The sequence below is a fragment of the Schistocerca cancellata genome, chromosome 4 (assembly GCF_023864275.1).
Source record: "Schistocerca cancellata isolate TAMUIC-IGC-003103 chromosome 4, iqSchCanc2.1, whole genome shotgun sequence".
Lineage (NCBI taxonomy): Eukaryota > Metazoa > Arthropoda > Insecta > Orthoptera > Acrididae > Schistocerca > Schistocerca cancellata.
The window spans coordinates 174,649,412-174,665,751 of NC_064629.1; the positions used below are offsets into that span (position 1 = coordinate 174,649,412).

Sequence of the window (16,340 nt, forward strand, 5' to 3'; positions counted from 1 at the left end):
AGTAGAACTTTTGGTTTGGTCACCACGTTGGTGTGGGCGTGGAGGGGCCCATCCCCGCGTAATAATTGTCCTGCTGCCATCTAGTCCCTACACACTCCACCAGGCAGTATTCTTCTCTCCCTCCATCCCTATCTTGCTATCCCTCCCCCTTCATTGTCCCACTCTGGATTGCTCCTTTAGTTCAACATGACTGTTGCAGTTTGCAGTCTGGCAAGAGCGGCCGGAGATAGTGGTCACGTGTGCCTAAGGCATGAGGAAGGCTTTGGCTAAAAGTTCAATGTGTGAAAATCTTTTTGTTGCGCCTGTCTGTAGCTTAACATGTCATCTTTACAGTGAGTTGGACTCTATCCTTTCCATAATATTGCTGCTTTTCCAATCTGGACTTTCCACTGTTTGAAAACATAAGCTTAAATTGCTTTCAGTTCATATAACAATATACGCCACACAACTAGTACAATTATAGGTAACAGATCAAACGTATAGAACAGCTCAAATTTACATACTTCTAAAGGAGCATGGACAAATTCTGCTGACTACAGGAAGTGTTTCTACTATCATGTCATTTCCACTTGAACAATATGGACATGTGACTTTCGAACACCACTGGGTTTGGTTTATGACTTCAGGTTAATGAAACTAATGTTCTCTATAATAATTTACATTACAATTTCTGAGAAAAAGCACATGGATAGCATTCCTAAAGTCGTCAGCAAGCCAATATGTTCAAATGAACCTAATAGCCACATGTATACAATGTAACTATGAAACCTTTTAAATCTCACTTTGATCAACAGTTACAAATATAAACTGATAGAGGGACTAGCACTTAATACTTACCACTGAAAAGATTTGATTTTTGTGCACTTCCCAAGTTTAGAACCATATCATGTTTCTTTTTATGTACAGTCAAATGATCTTCATTAGTGAAACGCTGTAAACAAAGTGGATATTTAGTTACAAATATTTTTAAAATTTGATTGTGGGCATTTTTTAAATTCTTAATTTTATATAACATGACAGTATCCAATGCAACACCTGCAGTCATTGTATTATTTTATGAAAATTTTTAGAATAGATAAGGGAGCTGCAACATTGTTAATTACAGTTTCAAAATAACAAACTGCTATGACATCATATACTATTCCTCCAACACTACTACTAGTATTATCAGATGAAGTGATACCTGGAGGCTCCTACATAGATTCTCAACATTACACTGGCCAAATAATAACAATTAAAAAATTAGTTAATAATAACTGATCTACTAGCGTAGTTCTATCGACTTTAACGAAACACTGCATTTTCAGTGTGAAAGAAGCACATAAATTTTGATATGGAAAGGTAGATCAAGAAATGATTTGAATCATGGAATGAACATTGGAAATTGTTTTGTAATATTTGACAACTGTGCATTAACAAAGAAGAGTAAAAAATGAGCTGTTTTATTTACTAATTCTCAACATTAATAGTTACATTGTTCTCAAAAGTAGTGTACAAGGTACCCTCTGCCACACACCATATGGCAGCTTGCAGAGTGTGTACACAGATGTAGCAGATGTGAAACTTTAATTTATTTAAAGAAACATACAATACCATTTATCTCGCGTAACTAATAGTAACTAAAACACACACACACACACACACACACACAGCTGTTAAGACATGGGCTCTTAAGTCATGAGAAGTATCTAAATTTTGAATTTCTGATCAGCACTCAACACACACTATAAGTTGAACAAGAAACATACTAAATGGCCATGTGCACTTATTTGGGATGTTTTCATGAAACCCATGTCTTTGGGAGAGAGAAAAACAGAGATGACATGTTCGGGTTTTAACCATTTTTCCAGCTGTACAGTAAAAGTCTGAAGTCTAATGTTTGGCTGAGAAAAATTTTTCACTTGAAATAATAGCAGGTTAAAAAGATCAAGGAAGACCTCTTTAGCAATCCCTATGTGATAACACTACATGCTGCTATGAATCTTTTCATGTTCTGTTCCACTGCTAAGTGATAGAGCAAGTGAGAATCCAACTTACTTCACCAACAGAGATAAAAAACTGAATCAGTAATTTCACTAAGCTATAATTCAAGAAGAGAGCATTATATCAACTTACTGATGAAGCTTTGCCCGTAAACATGAAGTTTTATGTTAGTCTCCAATAAAATACCAATTCCAATTTCAAACTAACAGTATTATTGATAAACGTACAGAAATAACATAAATCTATATGGGCTCTAGTGGCAATAACGGCATCTCAGCCAAATGTCAATGTTTAGTTCAAAACACTTTCATTTGTAAGAGTGAAGGCTTCCATATGACATAAAACAGATTGCCTGTGATATAAAATGTTATCTGTACCATAAACTGAAGAAGAAATGTCTGAGAATGTATGCTTAGGCCACAGCACTGAATGGTAATGGTAGTGCTCCATGGACTGTGGGGAACTTGGAAAGAAGACAATCAAATCGACTGAGGCATGGTGTTATAGACAAATGTTGAGAAGCAGGTGGACTGATAAGGTAAGGGATGAGGAGGTTCTCCACAGAACCAGTGAAGAAAGGATATGTGGAAAACACTGACAAGAAGAAGGGACATGGTGACAGGATGTGTGTTAAGTCATCAGAGAACAGTTTCAATGGTGCTAGAGGAAGCAGTAGAGGATAAGAACTGTAGAGGAAGTCAGAGATTGGAATACTTTCAACAGACAACTGAGAATGTAGGGTGCAAGTACTATTATGAGATGAAGAGGTTGGAGTGTTGTTGGAGGAAGTGAGAGCGGATGGAGGGATTCAGATAGCACAAGTTGTGAAGCAGTTGCTGAGATAGTCCATTCCCTGTCACTGAGTGGTCAAACTGTCCCTTGGGTAAAGTCTGGGGGTAGTCATTATAATAAATTAACAGTTGGTTGACTGTGATTCCCACATAAAAAGATGGAGTGCAAATAGGATATTGTGATCAATGAATGTTAACTGTTATATGTCAAGTCTTTCACATGAATGATATTGTGACAGGGAGGTTACAGCAGAAGTGGAATATGACTGGAATATAGAGTTTTCAAAAAAATGGAGAGTCCAGGATGGAATAATAACAATATAAAAAGGATAGACTGCTACTCAACACATAGGGGACGGATTAAGTTGCAGACAGGTATGATGAAAAGACTGCTAAACATTTCGGACAAAAAAATCCTCCCTCCAAAATCTCTCTCTCTCTCTCTCTCTCTCTCTCTCTCTCTCTCTCTCTCTCTCTCTCACACACACACACACACACACACACAAGTACAAAGGCTTAAATGTTTAGCATCTGTTCATTGTGCCTGTCTGCAGCTCAACCCCCCCCCCCTTTATGTTGTGAGTAGCAAATCTATACTACTCACATTTTTTAATGTTTTTTTTTTAAGTTTATGGATTTTGGGAGTGATAAGAAATAGTTTCAGGGGGATATTCCTCATTTTAAGGCACTAAAAATGGTACTCACATGTGATTCAGATGTTCTAGTCTGATGCTATTTAACAACAGGACAGGGGTGGGATGGGGTGGGGGGGGTGTAAGTGTGCTCCTTTGTGGTTGGTCAGTCGGTATAAATGGATTTGAATATCTGTTTATGGACCAGGTTTAGGGGACAGTGTCTGTGAAGGGCTTGGTAATGTTTAAGATCACTGGGAATAGGATTTTTCATCACCGTAGATTCATCATCCATGCACAGAAGACACTTTTTGTGTGGACACACACACACACACACAAAATGTGCAACAAACAGAAGCTAAAATTTCTCTTGGGATGGGCCCACAGGCCATGAAAACCACATCTCTCCTGGGAACTAGACACTATGTCTTTGTGCCATACACAACTAGATAACAATCTATCTGAATCAAATCTGAAGATATGAGCAGTTACTGAACACTTCCTCATTGGCCAAACCACACTTCTCAAAAATTTTACATTCAGAACTATTATGTCTTGCTGAAACAACCTACTGCACAAAACAATCTTCATTCAGGTAGACTAATGAACAGATGGTTTCCTGCAATAAAGTATGACACTGTTCATGTGTCACAGGCCCTAATAAGAAAAACAGACCTATATTTCTTGTGGTAGATCTATAGAGTAGGCCTGAAATCTGTGTACAATTACCAATATTTATTTTACAAAAAACTATATCACTTACAAATTTGCGCCAAATGAAAGAATAAATTATCGTTTGTTTGCATATCTTTCTTGCAGGTAGAAACTGAGTAGAGAGCAATACAATCGCTGCTGTTTAAATATGGCGTCTCGTGAGAAGAAGGTGCAGCGTTTTCTGTGGTGTCACGAGACAAAATCTTACGTTCCGGTGCAGCACACTTTTCAAAGACAATATGGAAGAGAAGCACTTGACAGGAGTACCATGGTGGGGTCAACAGAAGCGTCCGATTCCACCCATTTGCTTTGACCCATGCCGTGAGGGTGGTGGTGTGTGTGACGTCATTATGGCACGGAGTTTGAGTTGGTTGTGTTTGTAGATGTCGTCTTGTAGTTTGGTGGCGTGTGTGTGTGTGTGGGGGGGGGGGGGGGGTGGTTTTAGGATGGCAGACCGAAATTTGTTGTTGGTAAGCAATTGTTTTTTTGGGTCTATTTCTCTGGAGTTGTAATGTTTTGTGCATTTATTATGTATTGAATGTGTTTTAATTTGCATATGGATGTTTGAGTTTTTAATTTTTGAGGTGTTGTGGTTCTGTTTTTCATAGCTGTAGGTGCTGGTTTTTCCATATCAGTAGTTATAGTTGATCTATATAGGTTAAGGGAAATGACCGATTCCAATTTTTGTATTTTTATAAGTAGGTATAGTTGTTTTGGTACCATCAGCTGTGGTCAAGAGAAATGGCTGATTCCAATTTCCGTAGTCTTTGCTGTTGGCGTTGGTGTTTTGGTATCGTCAGCTGCCGTTGACCTGTATAGATCAAGGGAAGTGTCAGATTCCTGCAGATTTTGGATTCCAATTTCCGTAGTCTTTGCTGTTGGCGTTGGTGTTTTGGTATCGTCAGCTGCCATTGACCTGTATAGATCAAGGGAAGTGTCAGATTCCTGCAGATTTTGTAATTTTTTTTTTGTTGTTGTTCATCTTCTGTTAGTTAGTTACGTGTTCCATTGATCAACAGCACGGAAAACCGTTATGATGTGGAACGTGTCAAATGCACAAGAAATGTGCACAGGAAACAGTTTTTTTTCTTTCTTTTATGTTTACATTATAGTGTTATACCTCAATATTTCCACTATCTACCCCATTCCCTTAAATGGCACAAAATGCATATATTATATCTCCAGATTTATTTACTCATAGTCAAGAATTCATCTATGGTATAGGAGTTTTCAAGGAGGTATGATTTCAATTTGTTTTTGAAACTATTACTGCTGCCTGTCAGACATTTTATTTCATCTGGTAATTTATCAAAACGTTTTATAGCAGCATATTTTGGGATCATGGTGTTTTGTTTACTGTTATATCTAGCTTGTCCCCTCCCTAAAACCCCCCAATTACCCGTGGTTGTCCCATTAGTTTGATTGTATTTTTGGAGGGAGATGTTATTGTCTTATTTATATGTATTTTCGCGTTTGTTGCTGTGTGTATGTAGTGATATCATAGGCGCCATATTGGAGACAGAATACCCATTTCCATCATACTGATGATGTCGTGGGTCAAAGCAGACGGGTGGAATTGGACACTTCCGTACTCCCCTGAGTTGTGCTACAAAGTTCAAACAGATCAACAGTGTTTGGATCTTCCACGCACAGTGCAGTCTTCAGGCAATGAACAAAGTGCCTGAGCTGTTCAACAGGTGTTCTTACAAAACCCTTCCAAACCTGCTTGACACATATCTCATGAATTAGGGATTCCAACTAGAACCACAGAGTGAAGAATTCTACACAAAAGATTGCACCTGCGTGCACATAAGATTCATAGAAGGGTAGCTCATTTTGTATTATCATGAAATAGGGGAGAGAGTGTTATAAATATGATAAGCAAGTTTGCAAACATTAAAATGAAGGTTTTTTTTTTCCCCTACGGTGAGATCTTTCCGCAAAATTTCAATCACAAACTTTCTCCTCCATTGGGTTAAGTTGTGTTTGCAATAGTGTGCCACTCTGCTAGTGGAATATATTGATTTGATGTACTGATGTTTATTCTTTCATGTTTGTGTATGATTTTGTTGGTGTTGTGCATTTATTATGGTCCAAAATGTAATTGTGTTTTGTTTTTTATCTTTTTAAGCAATGGACATGACAGAAAAATTTACTAGACATTCATTGCCGGCTGCATTGGGGGAAGACATGGTGACTATCATCAAATTTTTGCAAGGTTTTGGCTCAACTGCCAAGTATGTTCATTGTCATGTGTGCCATAAACACATGAAGTTGACTGGAGTCCTGGCTTCTCAGACCAGAGGCCTCTATATGTCGTATTGTTACCATCACAACATGTGGCTGCCTTCACTATATCGTCAGTCAAAGCTATTCATTCATCTTCTATTGTATTCCTTTCTTCTTTATCAATCAATTGTTCCCTAATGCTCACCTTGATACTTTCAACAACCTCTGGTTCTTTAGATTTATTCATTCATTAACCCAAATATCCAAATTTTCTGCTATTTCTTCATTCTTAAACTGCAGAACATAACCACTAAATTGTATTGACAGTACTAGTCTGCATTTTTAAATGTTTTGCACTTTAAAATCTGGTTTCTAAATATCTTACCATTACAGGGACCTACATAAATATCTGAAAGCTTTTGGTGTCTCCTTCTTTCATGATTCTTAACCCAGTTGTTTGAAATGCTTAAATTGTGCTCTGTGGAAAATTCTACCAAGTGGCTTCCCCATTCACTTCTTTTCCCCAGCCCATGTTCTCCTACTATTTTTTCTCTCCCCTAATTTTCTTACTAGGGAATTCCAGTAACTCATCACAATTAAATTTTCACCTCCCATGTTGTTTGTTGTGGTCTTCAGTTCTGAGACTGGTTTGATGCAGTTCTCCATGCTACTCTATCCTGTGCAAGGTTCTTCATCTCCCAGTACCTACTGCAACCTACATCCTTCTGAATCTGCCTACTATATTCATCTCTTGGTCTCCCTCTACGATTTTTACACTCCACGCTGCCCTCCAATACTAAATTGGTGATCCTTTGATGTCTGAGATAATGCCCTACCAACCGATCCCTTCTTCCAGTCAAGTTGTGCCACAAACTCCTCTTCTCCCCAATTCTATTCAATACCTCCTCATTAGTTATGTGATCTACCCATCTAATCTTCAGCATCCTTCTGTAACTCCACATTTCGAAAGCTTCTATTCTCTTCTTGTCTAAACTATTTATCGTCCACGTTTCACTTCCATACAAGGCTACACTCCATACAAATACTTTCAGAAACGACTTCCTGACACTTAAATCTATACTCGAAGCTAACAAATTTCTCTTCTTCAGAAACGCTTTTCTTACTATTGCCAGTCTACATTTTATATCCTCTCTACTTCGACCATCATCAGTTATTTTGCTCCCCAAATAGCAAAACTCATTTACTACTTTAAGCCTCTCATTTCCTAATCTAATACCCTCAGCATCCCCCGATTTAATTCGACTACATTCCATTATCCTCATTTTGCTTTTGTTGATGTTCATCTTATATCCTCCTTTCAAGACACTGTCCATTCCGTTCAACTGCTCTTCCAGGTCCTTTGCTGTCTCTGACAGAATTACAATGTCATCGGCGAACCTCAAAGTTTTAATCTCTTCTCCATGGATTTTAACTCCTACTTCGAATTTTTCTTTTGTTTCCTTTACTGCTTGCTCAATATACAGATTGAATAACATCGGGGAGAGGCTACAACCCTGCCTCACTCCCTTCCCAACCACTGCTTCCCTTTCATGACCCTCAACTCTTATAACTGCCATCTGGTTTCTGTAAAAATTGTAGATAGCCTTTTGTTCCCTGTATTTTACCACTGCCACCTTCAGAATTTGAAAGAGAGTATTCCAGGCAATGTTGTCAAATCTTTCTCTAAGTCTACAAATGCTACAAACACGTGTTCCAATATTTCTACGGAATCCAAACTGATCTTCCCCAAGGTCGGGTTCTACCAGTTTTTCCATTTGTCTGTAAAGAACTCGTGTTAGTATTTTGCAGCTGTGGCTGCCTCCCATAAAGAACTGAATAATTACCTTCACATGTTCATACTTTGTTTTTCATTCTACTCATCATCTGTAGAGCTACCAGACTTACACACATATCACAACTAAATGGAACTAAAGAACGAAAATCAATCTCTGGCTGGCATGGTCATTATGGCAAGATCTCAAGCCAAATTGGACCCAAGAATGGCTATGATCTTTTCAAATGAACCATCCCTGTCTTTGCATTATATGATCTAGAGAAACCAAAGGATACCTAAATTATTAGGTGGGTGATGAACCCTGCTCTTCCCAGTTGTAACTGTATGAATCAGTTAATGGACTGGAGACATTTGCCTACTCTAAACAATATAATATTGTCTGTAAAAAGCTCCTGGTTGTTGTTGATAGCCGTTTGTGTGAAAGCTTGGTGAAAATGAACCTTGTTGATTATGTCAACTATATTCGTTATTTACACAATTGTTAGGGATATATCTAAACATAAAGACTATTGGCCTGGGTTGTATGTTCTGAGATCCTCTATCAAACAATTTCATGTTATAAATTACAAAGCTTATAAGAGAATAGTGATGTAAATGTATGTATTACCAACTTGTTGAAATGAAGCCTGCGCACAGCTGATTAATGATCATACATTAGATGAAGCAGAGTCATACTAACAACTAAATCTAAATAGAAAACTGCAGATCATTTCTCTCAGTTAGAACATATTTTTCTTCACTGCATGTCAGAAAATGTGGCAATATTAATTGATTTGCTTAATGTTAAAGTAAAACAGACAACAACCAAAATAGTTGTTAACATGTCATATACAGTAACTGAGTTCACATTTTCTGTGAACTTAGGTTGACAGTTTTCTTTATCAAAGGGCATACTTAACATTTGGATATTAGAAAAGGCCAGAAAAAATATACACGATTATGGCTATTAGCTACTATGCCACAGTTTTTCTTGAACTGAGTTAGCTTTTTAACACAAACATATACCACTTCATTAAACATTGTTGTAGTAGTTGTTGTGGTCTTGCCTGAAGACTGAACTAATGCAGCTCATCATGCTAGTCTCTCTACATCTGAACTCTGCCAACCACTGTGAAATGCATGGCAGAGGATACTTCCTATTGTACCAGGTATTTGGGCTTCTGCCCATCCCATTCACTTATGAAGCACAGAAAGAACAATTGTTTAAATGCCTCTAAGGTGCAGTAATTATTCTATCTTATCCCCACAATCCCTAAGTGAGTGATACATTGGGGGCTGTAGTATATTTCTAGAGTCATCATTTAAAGCTGGTTCTTGAAACTTTGTTAGTGGACTTCATCGGGACAGTTTATGCCTATATTCAACAATCTGACAGTTCAATTTCTCTGTGACACTCTCCCATGGATCAAACAAACCTGCGAACATCTGTGCAGCTCTTTTCTGTGTACATTCAATATCCTATGTTAGTCCTATTTGGTCCACACACTTGAGGTTGTACGAGTGATTTGTAATCAATTTTTGTTGTAGACTGATTGCATTTACCCAGCATTCTACCAATAAATCGAAGTCTACCATCTGCTTTACCCACAGAAGATGACTGAGCCTATGTGATCACTCCATTTCATATCCCTACAAAGTGTTACATCCAGGTATTTGTTCGAGTTGGCCGATTCCATCACTGATGTTATAGTCATCAGATACATTTTTTTTTTTTTTTTTTTTTTAATTTTCTGAAGTGCACAATTTTACATTTTTGAACATTTAAAGAAAGTTGACAATCTTTGCATCATTTTAAAATCTTATCAAGATCTGATTGAATATTTATGCAGCTTCTTTCAGACAGTACTTGATTACACATAACTGTATCGTTTGCAAAAATTCTGAGGTTGCTATTAATATCGTCTGCAAAGTCATGATTATACAACATGAACAGCATGGGTCCCAACACACTTCACGTGGCACACCTGAAGTTACTTTTACACCTGACGATGACTTTACATTCAAGAATCCATATTGCGCCCTCCCCACCAGAAAGTCCTCAATCCAATCACAAATTTCTGGACACCCCACATGAGCGAAGTTTTGACAATATGCATAAGTGTGGTACTGAGTCAAATGATTTTCGGAAACAAGGAAACAGTCCGTCCACTTGACTTTCCAATCCAAAGATTTCAATATGTCATGTGAGAAAAAATGCCAGTTAAGTTTCACACGATTGATGTTTTCAAAATACATCCTGTGCAAGCCCCTTGATCTCCAAATAATTACGTACAACTTAGATGCTTATGAATAACCTTACTGTATTCATCTCTTGGTCTCCCTCCATTATTCGGACCCCTACACTTCCCTCCAATACTACGCTGGTGACCCCTTGATGTCTCAGAAGGTGTTACATCAACTGATCCTTTCTTCTACTCAGGTTTTGTCACAAATTCCTTTTGTCCCTAAATCTATTCAGTACCTCCTCATTAGTTTGTGATCTAACTATCTAATCTTCAGCATTCTTCTGCAGTACCACATTTCAAAAGCTTCTATTATCTTCTTGTTTAAACTGTTTATTGTCTACATGTCACTTCCATATACAATTACAATCCATACAAATACTTTCAGTAAAGACTTCCCACTTAAATCTACATTTGGTGTTGGCAAATTTGTCTCCTTCTGAAACAATTTCTCCTTTCTTTAGTGCTTGCCGAGTGTACAAATTGAACACCACTAGAGATTGGCTACAACACTGTCTCACTAACTTCTCAATTACTGCTTCCATTTCATACAATTTGACCCTTATACCTACCATCTGGTATCTGTATATATGTTGTAAATAGCCTTTTGCTCCGTGTATTTTGCCACAACTACCTTTAGAGTTTCAAAGAAAGTAATCCAGTCAACATTGTCAAAAGCTTCCTCTAAGTTTACAAATGCTATAAATGTAGGTTTGCCTTTCCTTAGTCTATCTTCTAAGATAAGTCGTAGGGACAGTATTGCCTCGCGTGTTCCTACATTTCTCTGAAATCCAAACTGATCATCCCCTCAACAATCTCTGGTTCCTTCAACTTACCCAGGTCCCATCTCCTTAATTTCCTATCTATTTGGCAATTCTTCAGTATTAATCTACAGTTCATACCCAATAAATTGTGATCAGAGTCCACATCTGCCCCTGGAAATGTCTTACAGTTTAAAGTCTAGTTCCGAAACTTCTACCTTAACATTATGTAGTCAATTTGAAACATTCCGGTGAAACATTATGCACAATTACAGCGTTACAAATCACTATTTTCGTAACTACTTAATAGTGTCTCTTACTGTAAGAGGATATTTCTCACTCTGTACCTCAAAAACGTAATTCACTAGGTTTTTCGTATCGCTACATAAAATAAACAGAAACTTTTCTAAAATTCTATTCAGATGTTACCTTAATAGGTGTTTCAATAAAATCTACACCAAGTATAACATTTCTGGTCCCTGATTTTGGATAAATTCTGGATCTATATGGCGAGGAACTGTGCTGAAACGTGTTATGTAAAACTACGTTTCTGGAGGAATAATGAAGACGAATCATTGGTTGAAACATTATGATAAACGCAGGTATATAACGTAGTCTAGACTTCCTGACATATACAGTGATACTTTGGTATCATCCAGGAGGGCTGGGGCAGGAGTGCTAACAACAAATAATACGGCCTATTTGGAATACACAGAACGAGAGAATAGATTGTAACGCATTGACACATACCATTAAGCAGCCTTCTGCTGAGCAGGCAAACGGCTTCTCGCTTTCTTCCATCATGGTTAAAATATCACAAAACACATAACACGTTACTGCAACGCAAAACTGCTAATTTCGAAATGTCTCTTTTTGGCACCATTTCGATCAGTATTTACATTTACACAATATTTTTCGCTAGCTCTCATATCTCTCCAGTACTGTATTCGAGCATGTGATTGACTGTAGCATCACTGTAATACGTTCTTATAAATAGTGACTTTATGTTTACAGCCAACCATCAAAACTCGAGCCTATAAACACAGCAACAAACACAGAAACTAGTTTACTACTTCATCTGTCAACTTCGTCGCTTGAATAGCACTTCGATTTGTTTTGGTGCTATAGTATCTCACCAAAGGTAAACTATATGCACATCGAAGCGGTCGATTTCGAGCTGTGCATTTGTGACTACAATAGCACCAAAACAGATATAACCGAGAAATTCTATACGCATGTATGTCATTTATATTTTTATTTACTTCAAATAATTTCCCTTATACATAAAGCTCAAAAAGCTCCAATGGTCGATTTCGTAATGACCAGTTTACAGGACCGAGAATCGATTGACTAGAGAGATCATTTAATTGAGAAAGGTTTGAAATCGGTATTGGTTATTTAGTTATTAAAGGGCCGGTTGTACAATCTCGTGACAAATCCAGGGTTTGCTAACTGAGGAATAGGCTAACCACGGCTTAACTCGAGTGCGCGTTGCAGGACGCCGTTTCATTCCCCGGTTAGTTATTCCCGGAAAAGCGTTCGTGTCCAGTGAAGCTGACTACAAGTAATGAGCGTACGTCATTTCATATTTAGTTAGTCGTCGTCTGCGGAAATAACATGTCAAACATGTGTAATAAGACTTCCATATCGCAAAACTATTCGCTTGAGGATACTTTGAGGCTGGAAGATACTGCAAGTGAGTGCAAGAGTGTCGTACAAAACACGGAAACTGCTACAGTCTCAGTTAATGAAAGTATTAGCGCAAAACATTTACCTAAACTGGCAGGGTACTGCCTATGTATAACAATATAACGACCTACCTTGAAATTAGTTAAAGGATCAGGTATTTGTTGTTTGACCTGTAAGAGATCCTTCTAGATTTCCGAATAAAGTATGGGGAAAAATATCCAACAGTTTCCATTCAGATTCACATAGATCAATAGAGCCGCTACAACAGACATGCATTTTTTTTTTATTTTTTAAGGAAAGAAGAATGTAAACATTATGCCCAGAAAAGATAGCAGAGACTACAGATAGCTGGCATCCCATATGTGGGATGTAAGTACCAAATTGTGTACCATGAAATAACGATTTGATAAAGTTCTCAACTGAAGGACGCCACAGCCATTTCGATTCAGATACCAGATTTGTGCACACGATAGTATTCCATCAAATGCATCTGTATAGTAGATGGTGAACTGTAAGTAGGTGCATAATGTAGAAACAACTGTGAAATCCGGTCTGCTTTGTCAAATAGTTGGTCTCTTCAGTCTCTCTAACAATCTATGGCAACACAGACGTCCTGAAAACTGAAAATTCTGGGAGGTGCTACGGTTAGCTTGCTGTTGTATTTACATCTTAAAATGGTTCATTTATTAAACAGCAATGGGTGTTCTACAGAAAATACCCTTGCTGACTTATTGAACACTATTTGTTCATCCACTTCAGCAGTTCTTGGGCGTATATAAATCCTGTTTCTATGATGTGATGGTCTTTAATTATATTGAGGGTTTATATGAAGAATAAGATGTCAACATTTACAATAAGCAATCATTATCTTTTTTATAATCCTGGGATAGAAAAGTATATATTTCACATATCAAACTGGAGGCTGTCGTTATTGTATCTAGCAAAATGAAGTTTTGACAGAAAATTTTTGCTAAATCGCTACACTACCAAGGGCCAGTTATACAGCCCCTGGTTATCAGCCGCTTAATTCTATTATCGGAATAGTGGGGAAAACGCGTTGTACAAACATATAATAACGCCTACCAAGAGAATAAACGCAGGATAACTAAACTGGTGATTCTGGCAGGGTTAGTGAAGTTAACTGGACAATAAGTTTTGACAGTAGGAGGAACAGTTGCAGAATTAATGCTGACAAGATTGTTTAATAGGACAAGGAAGGAAAAGGAATGGGGGCATCACACAAATTATATGGAAGAATTGACGAATCCAGATTCATATAAAAATTTCGAAACTTTTCGATCTCATGCTTGAGAAATTGGAACATACGAATGATATATGAAACTATTTCCTAATATAAAACTTTTTGCTTGTAGTAGGCCTAATAGGCACTGGATATTGGTACTTCATGAGTTATATTCTGATGTATTATTTATGCAAATGAGGTGTATAGGAATGATCATTTGTGCCAAAACAGTCTTACTTATTTGGCTTGTGTTACAACTGCTGCAATATTAGAAAGGTCTATTTCGTTTTATCTAGCATACAGTGACAAAATAGACGTAATCAAATCGAGAAACCATAGCAGTCTTGGGAACTATTCGTATGAACAGCTTTCTCAAAATTTTAGCAATATTAGAGGGAAGAAAACGCTGCGACCTAAGGATTGAAGAATGTGTATTGCCTTATTTGTTTTGTGTCTTTACTGCCTTTATGTTTAGTTTTTTTGCGGGGCGGAGGGGGGGGGGGGGGGTAGGATATCAAACCGGCCTACTGAGAGCAGGAGAAGCACCAAAGCACCACAGGACATTTTAATTTCCTGACTATAGGTTTGATGGTTTCCATTACAAAATGTACATGTTTGAATTCCACAGAGCGAAATGTAGTGACATGCGATTTCCTTCTCGTTCCATGTGGTAAGTCTCCCCTGACTCACGGTTCTGTGTGACTTTCCCAAAATCCTAGACCTCTCCTGTCCTCTTCCTTCACCCTTCTTCCATCTCCTTCGACCGTTCTGCCTGAAGAAGGAGGCAGTCACAACAGTTTTCAATGTGTGTGTTCTGCCGCCACTTTGTGAGTACATTTTTTATCTACCGACTTAAACAGTTTCTTACATAAGATTGAAAAGGCGAAGTACGGCTTCTTTTGATAAGCAAAATCTGCGTACAAATTCGTAATCAGCATTGTCTCACTTTCTTCTCCTTCCTCATTCTCATGAACAGTTCAGCCAAAATCTCCTCATCGCTGTCTACATCTGTCACCATCCTTGCTATCTTGAAAACTTATTCCCCAGTTTACAGTTAAGCTCGCTCACTGGCCAGAAATCGCCAGTTATGTTATCCTGAGTTTATTCTCTGGTAAGGCGTTATCCGTGTTCGTACAACGCATTTCTCGCGCTATTTCAAGAATAAAGCTTAACTGGCTGCTAATTGAGGAGTGTACAACCGGCCCTAGCCTACTAAATAGTCAGATCTACAAAAAAAATTAAACTGTCAGCATCATTAACTAACAAGATCATATTTCATTCTACAGATTTTTATTTTATACACATCTTAACAAAATGTATGTCTCATTGTTCCTCCTAGATTTTTTTACAGAAGATTAAGTTTTTTCCTAAAATATATAAATACTCTTTTTATTTTAGTTACTTGAGTATGTCGTATCCCTCTACAAACTTCTTGTAGAAAAATTGTTTATAAAATTAGGTATATTAATAACAGCCTAGCAATACATTTATTCTGGAATGAAGTTTACAGTGAAGAATTAGGACTATTTGGAAAATTCTAATTTTACAAAATAAAAATATATGCCCATATCGCTTGTGAGTCAAAGGAGCAGGAATATAATGAAAGTTTTAAAAATCAATAGAAATCATCTTTGTTTAGGAGCCCCTTCTGCTCCATAGATGAATCCCTGAATGGATGGTATATATGTGGTTTCACTAGCTTATCAAATTTTGTTTCTAAATTAAGATTTTGAAAAAAGAAATCCAGTTATTTTAATGGCCAGCATACACCAGTTTTCTCACACAGAAAATGTATCTTATTTGTAAATCTACTGACTTGTTTCATATTACGAGCTGTCACAAATATGACCGATAGAACATGCAAAAAACTGAACTAAAACGAACTATTGAATCTCTCGTTGGCTTATTAATAGTACAGCTTGAGCATTAGTTTCCATTTGAAAGTGTGTGAGTCTACAAAGTTGTATGGACTTTACAAGTAATATTGATACATGACAAGAAAGAAGAGACACCAGATGTTCATTCATAAATCATTATGTGTTCAGAACTGTCGCCTTGCATCACTTAGTATGACTACATAGTCACAACGGAGATAATTCACAGTTCACATAAGAAAAATCTGCGATTAGTGTCAGATTGGTAGTCGTGTTCCACAGCAGTTAGTTATGAAATACGAACACTAGAAAATAAAAACAACATGAAGTGAAAATTAGTCGATATTTTATAAGTAAAGTGACAGTGCGACTTTTGAGGGAACGTAGATGTCGCCGCAAAAAAACGA

The 16,340-nt window shown here is 37.4% G+C and overlaps 1 protein-coding gene across 2 annotated transcripts in view; it reads right to left on the bottom strand.

The window, feature by feature from the left end:
* Positions 1-12,278, bottom strand: part of LOC126184592 (cyclic AMP-responsive element-binding protein 5) — a 150,029-nt gene extending 137,751 nt beyond the window's left edge. Inside the window, exons 1-2 of one of the 2 annotated variants that reach the window (XM_049927033.1) lie at positions 11,878-12,278; positions 838-931 (exon numbers count right to left, since the gene is read on the bottom strand). In XM_049927033.1, coding sequence (XP_049782990.1) covers positions 838-931; positions 11,878-11,931 — 148 coding nt within the window. In that variant the 5' untranslated portion in view covers positions 11,932-12,278. The remainder of the gene's footprint in view (positions 1-837; positions 932-11,877) is intronic. The other variant, XM_049927034.1, reaches the window with a different exon arrangement.
* Positions 12,279-16,340: the final 4,062 nt, after the last annotated feature.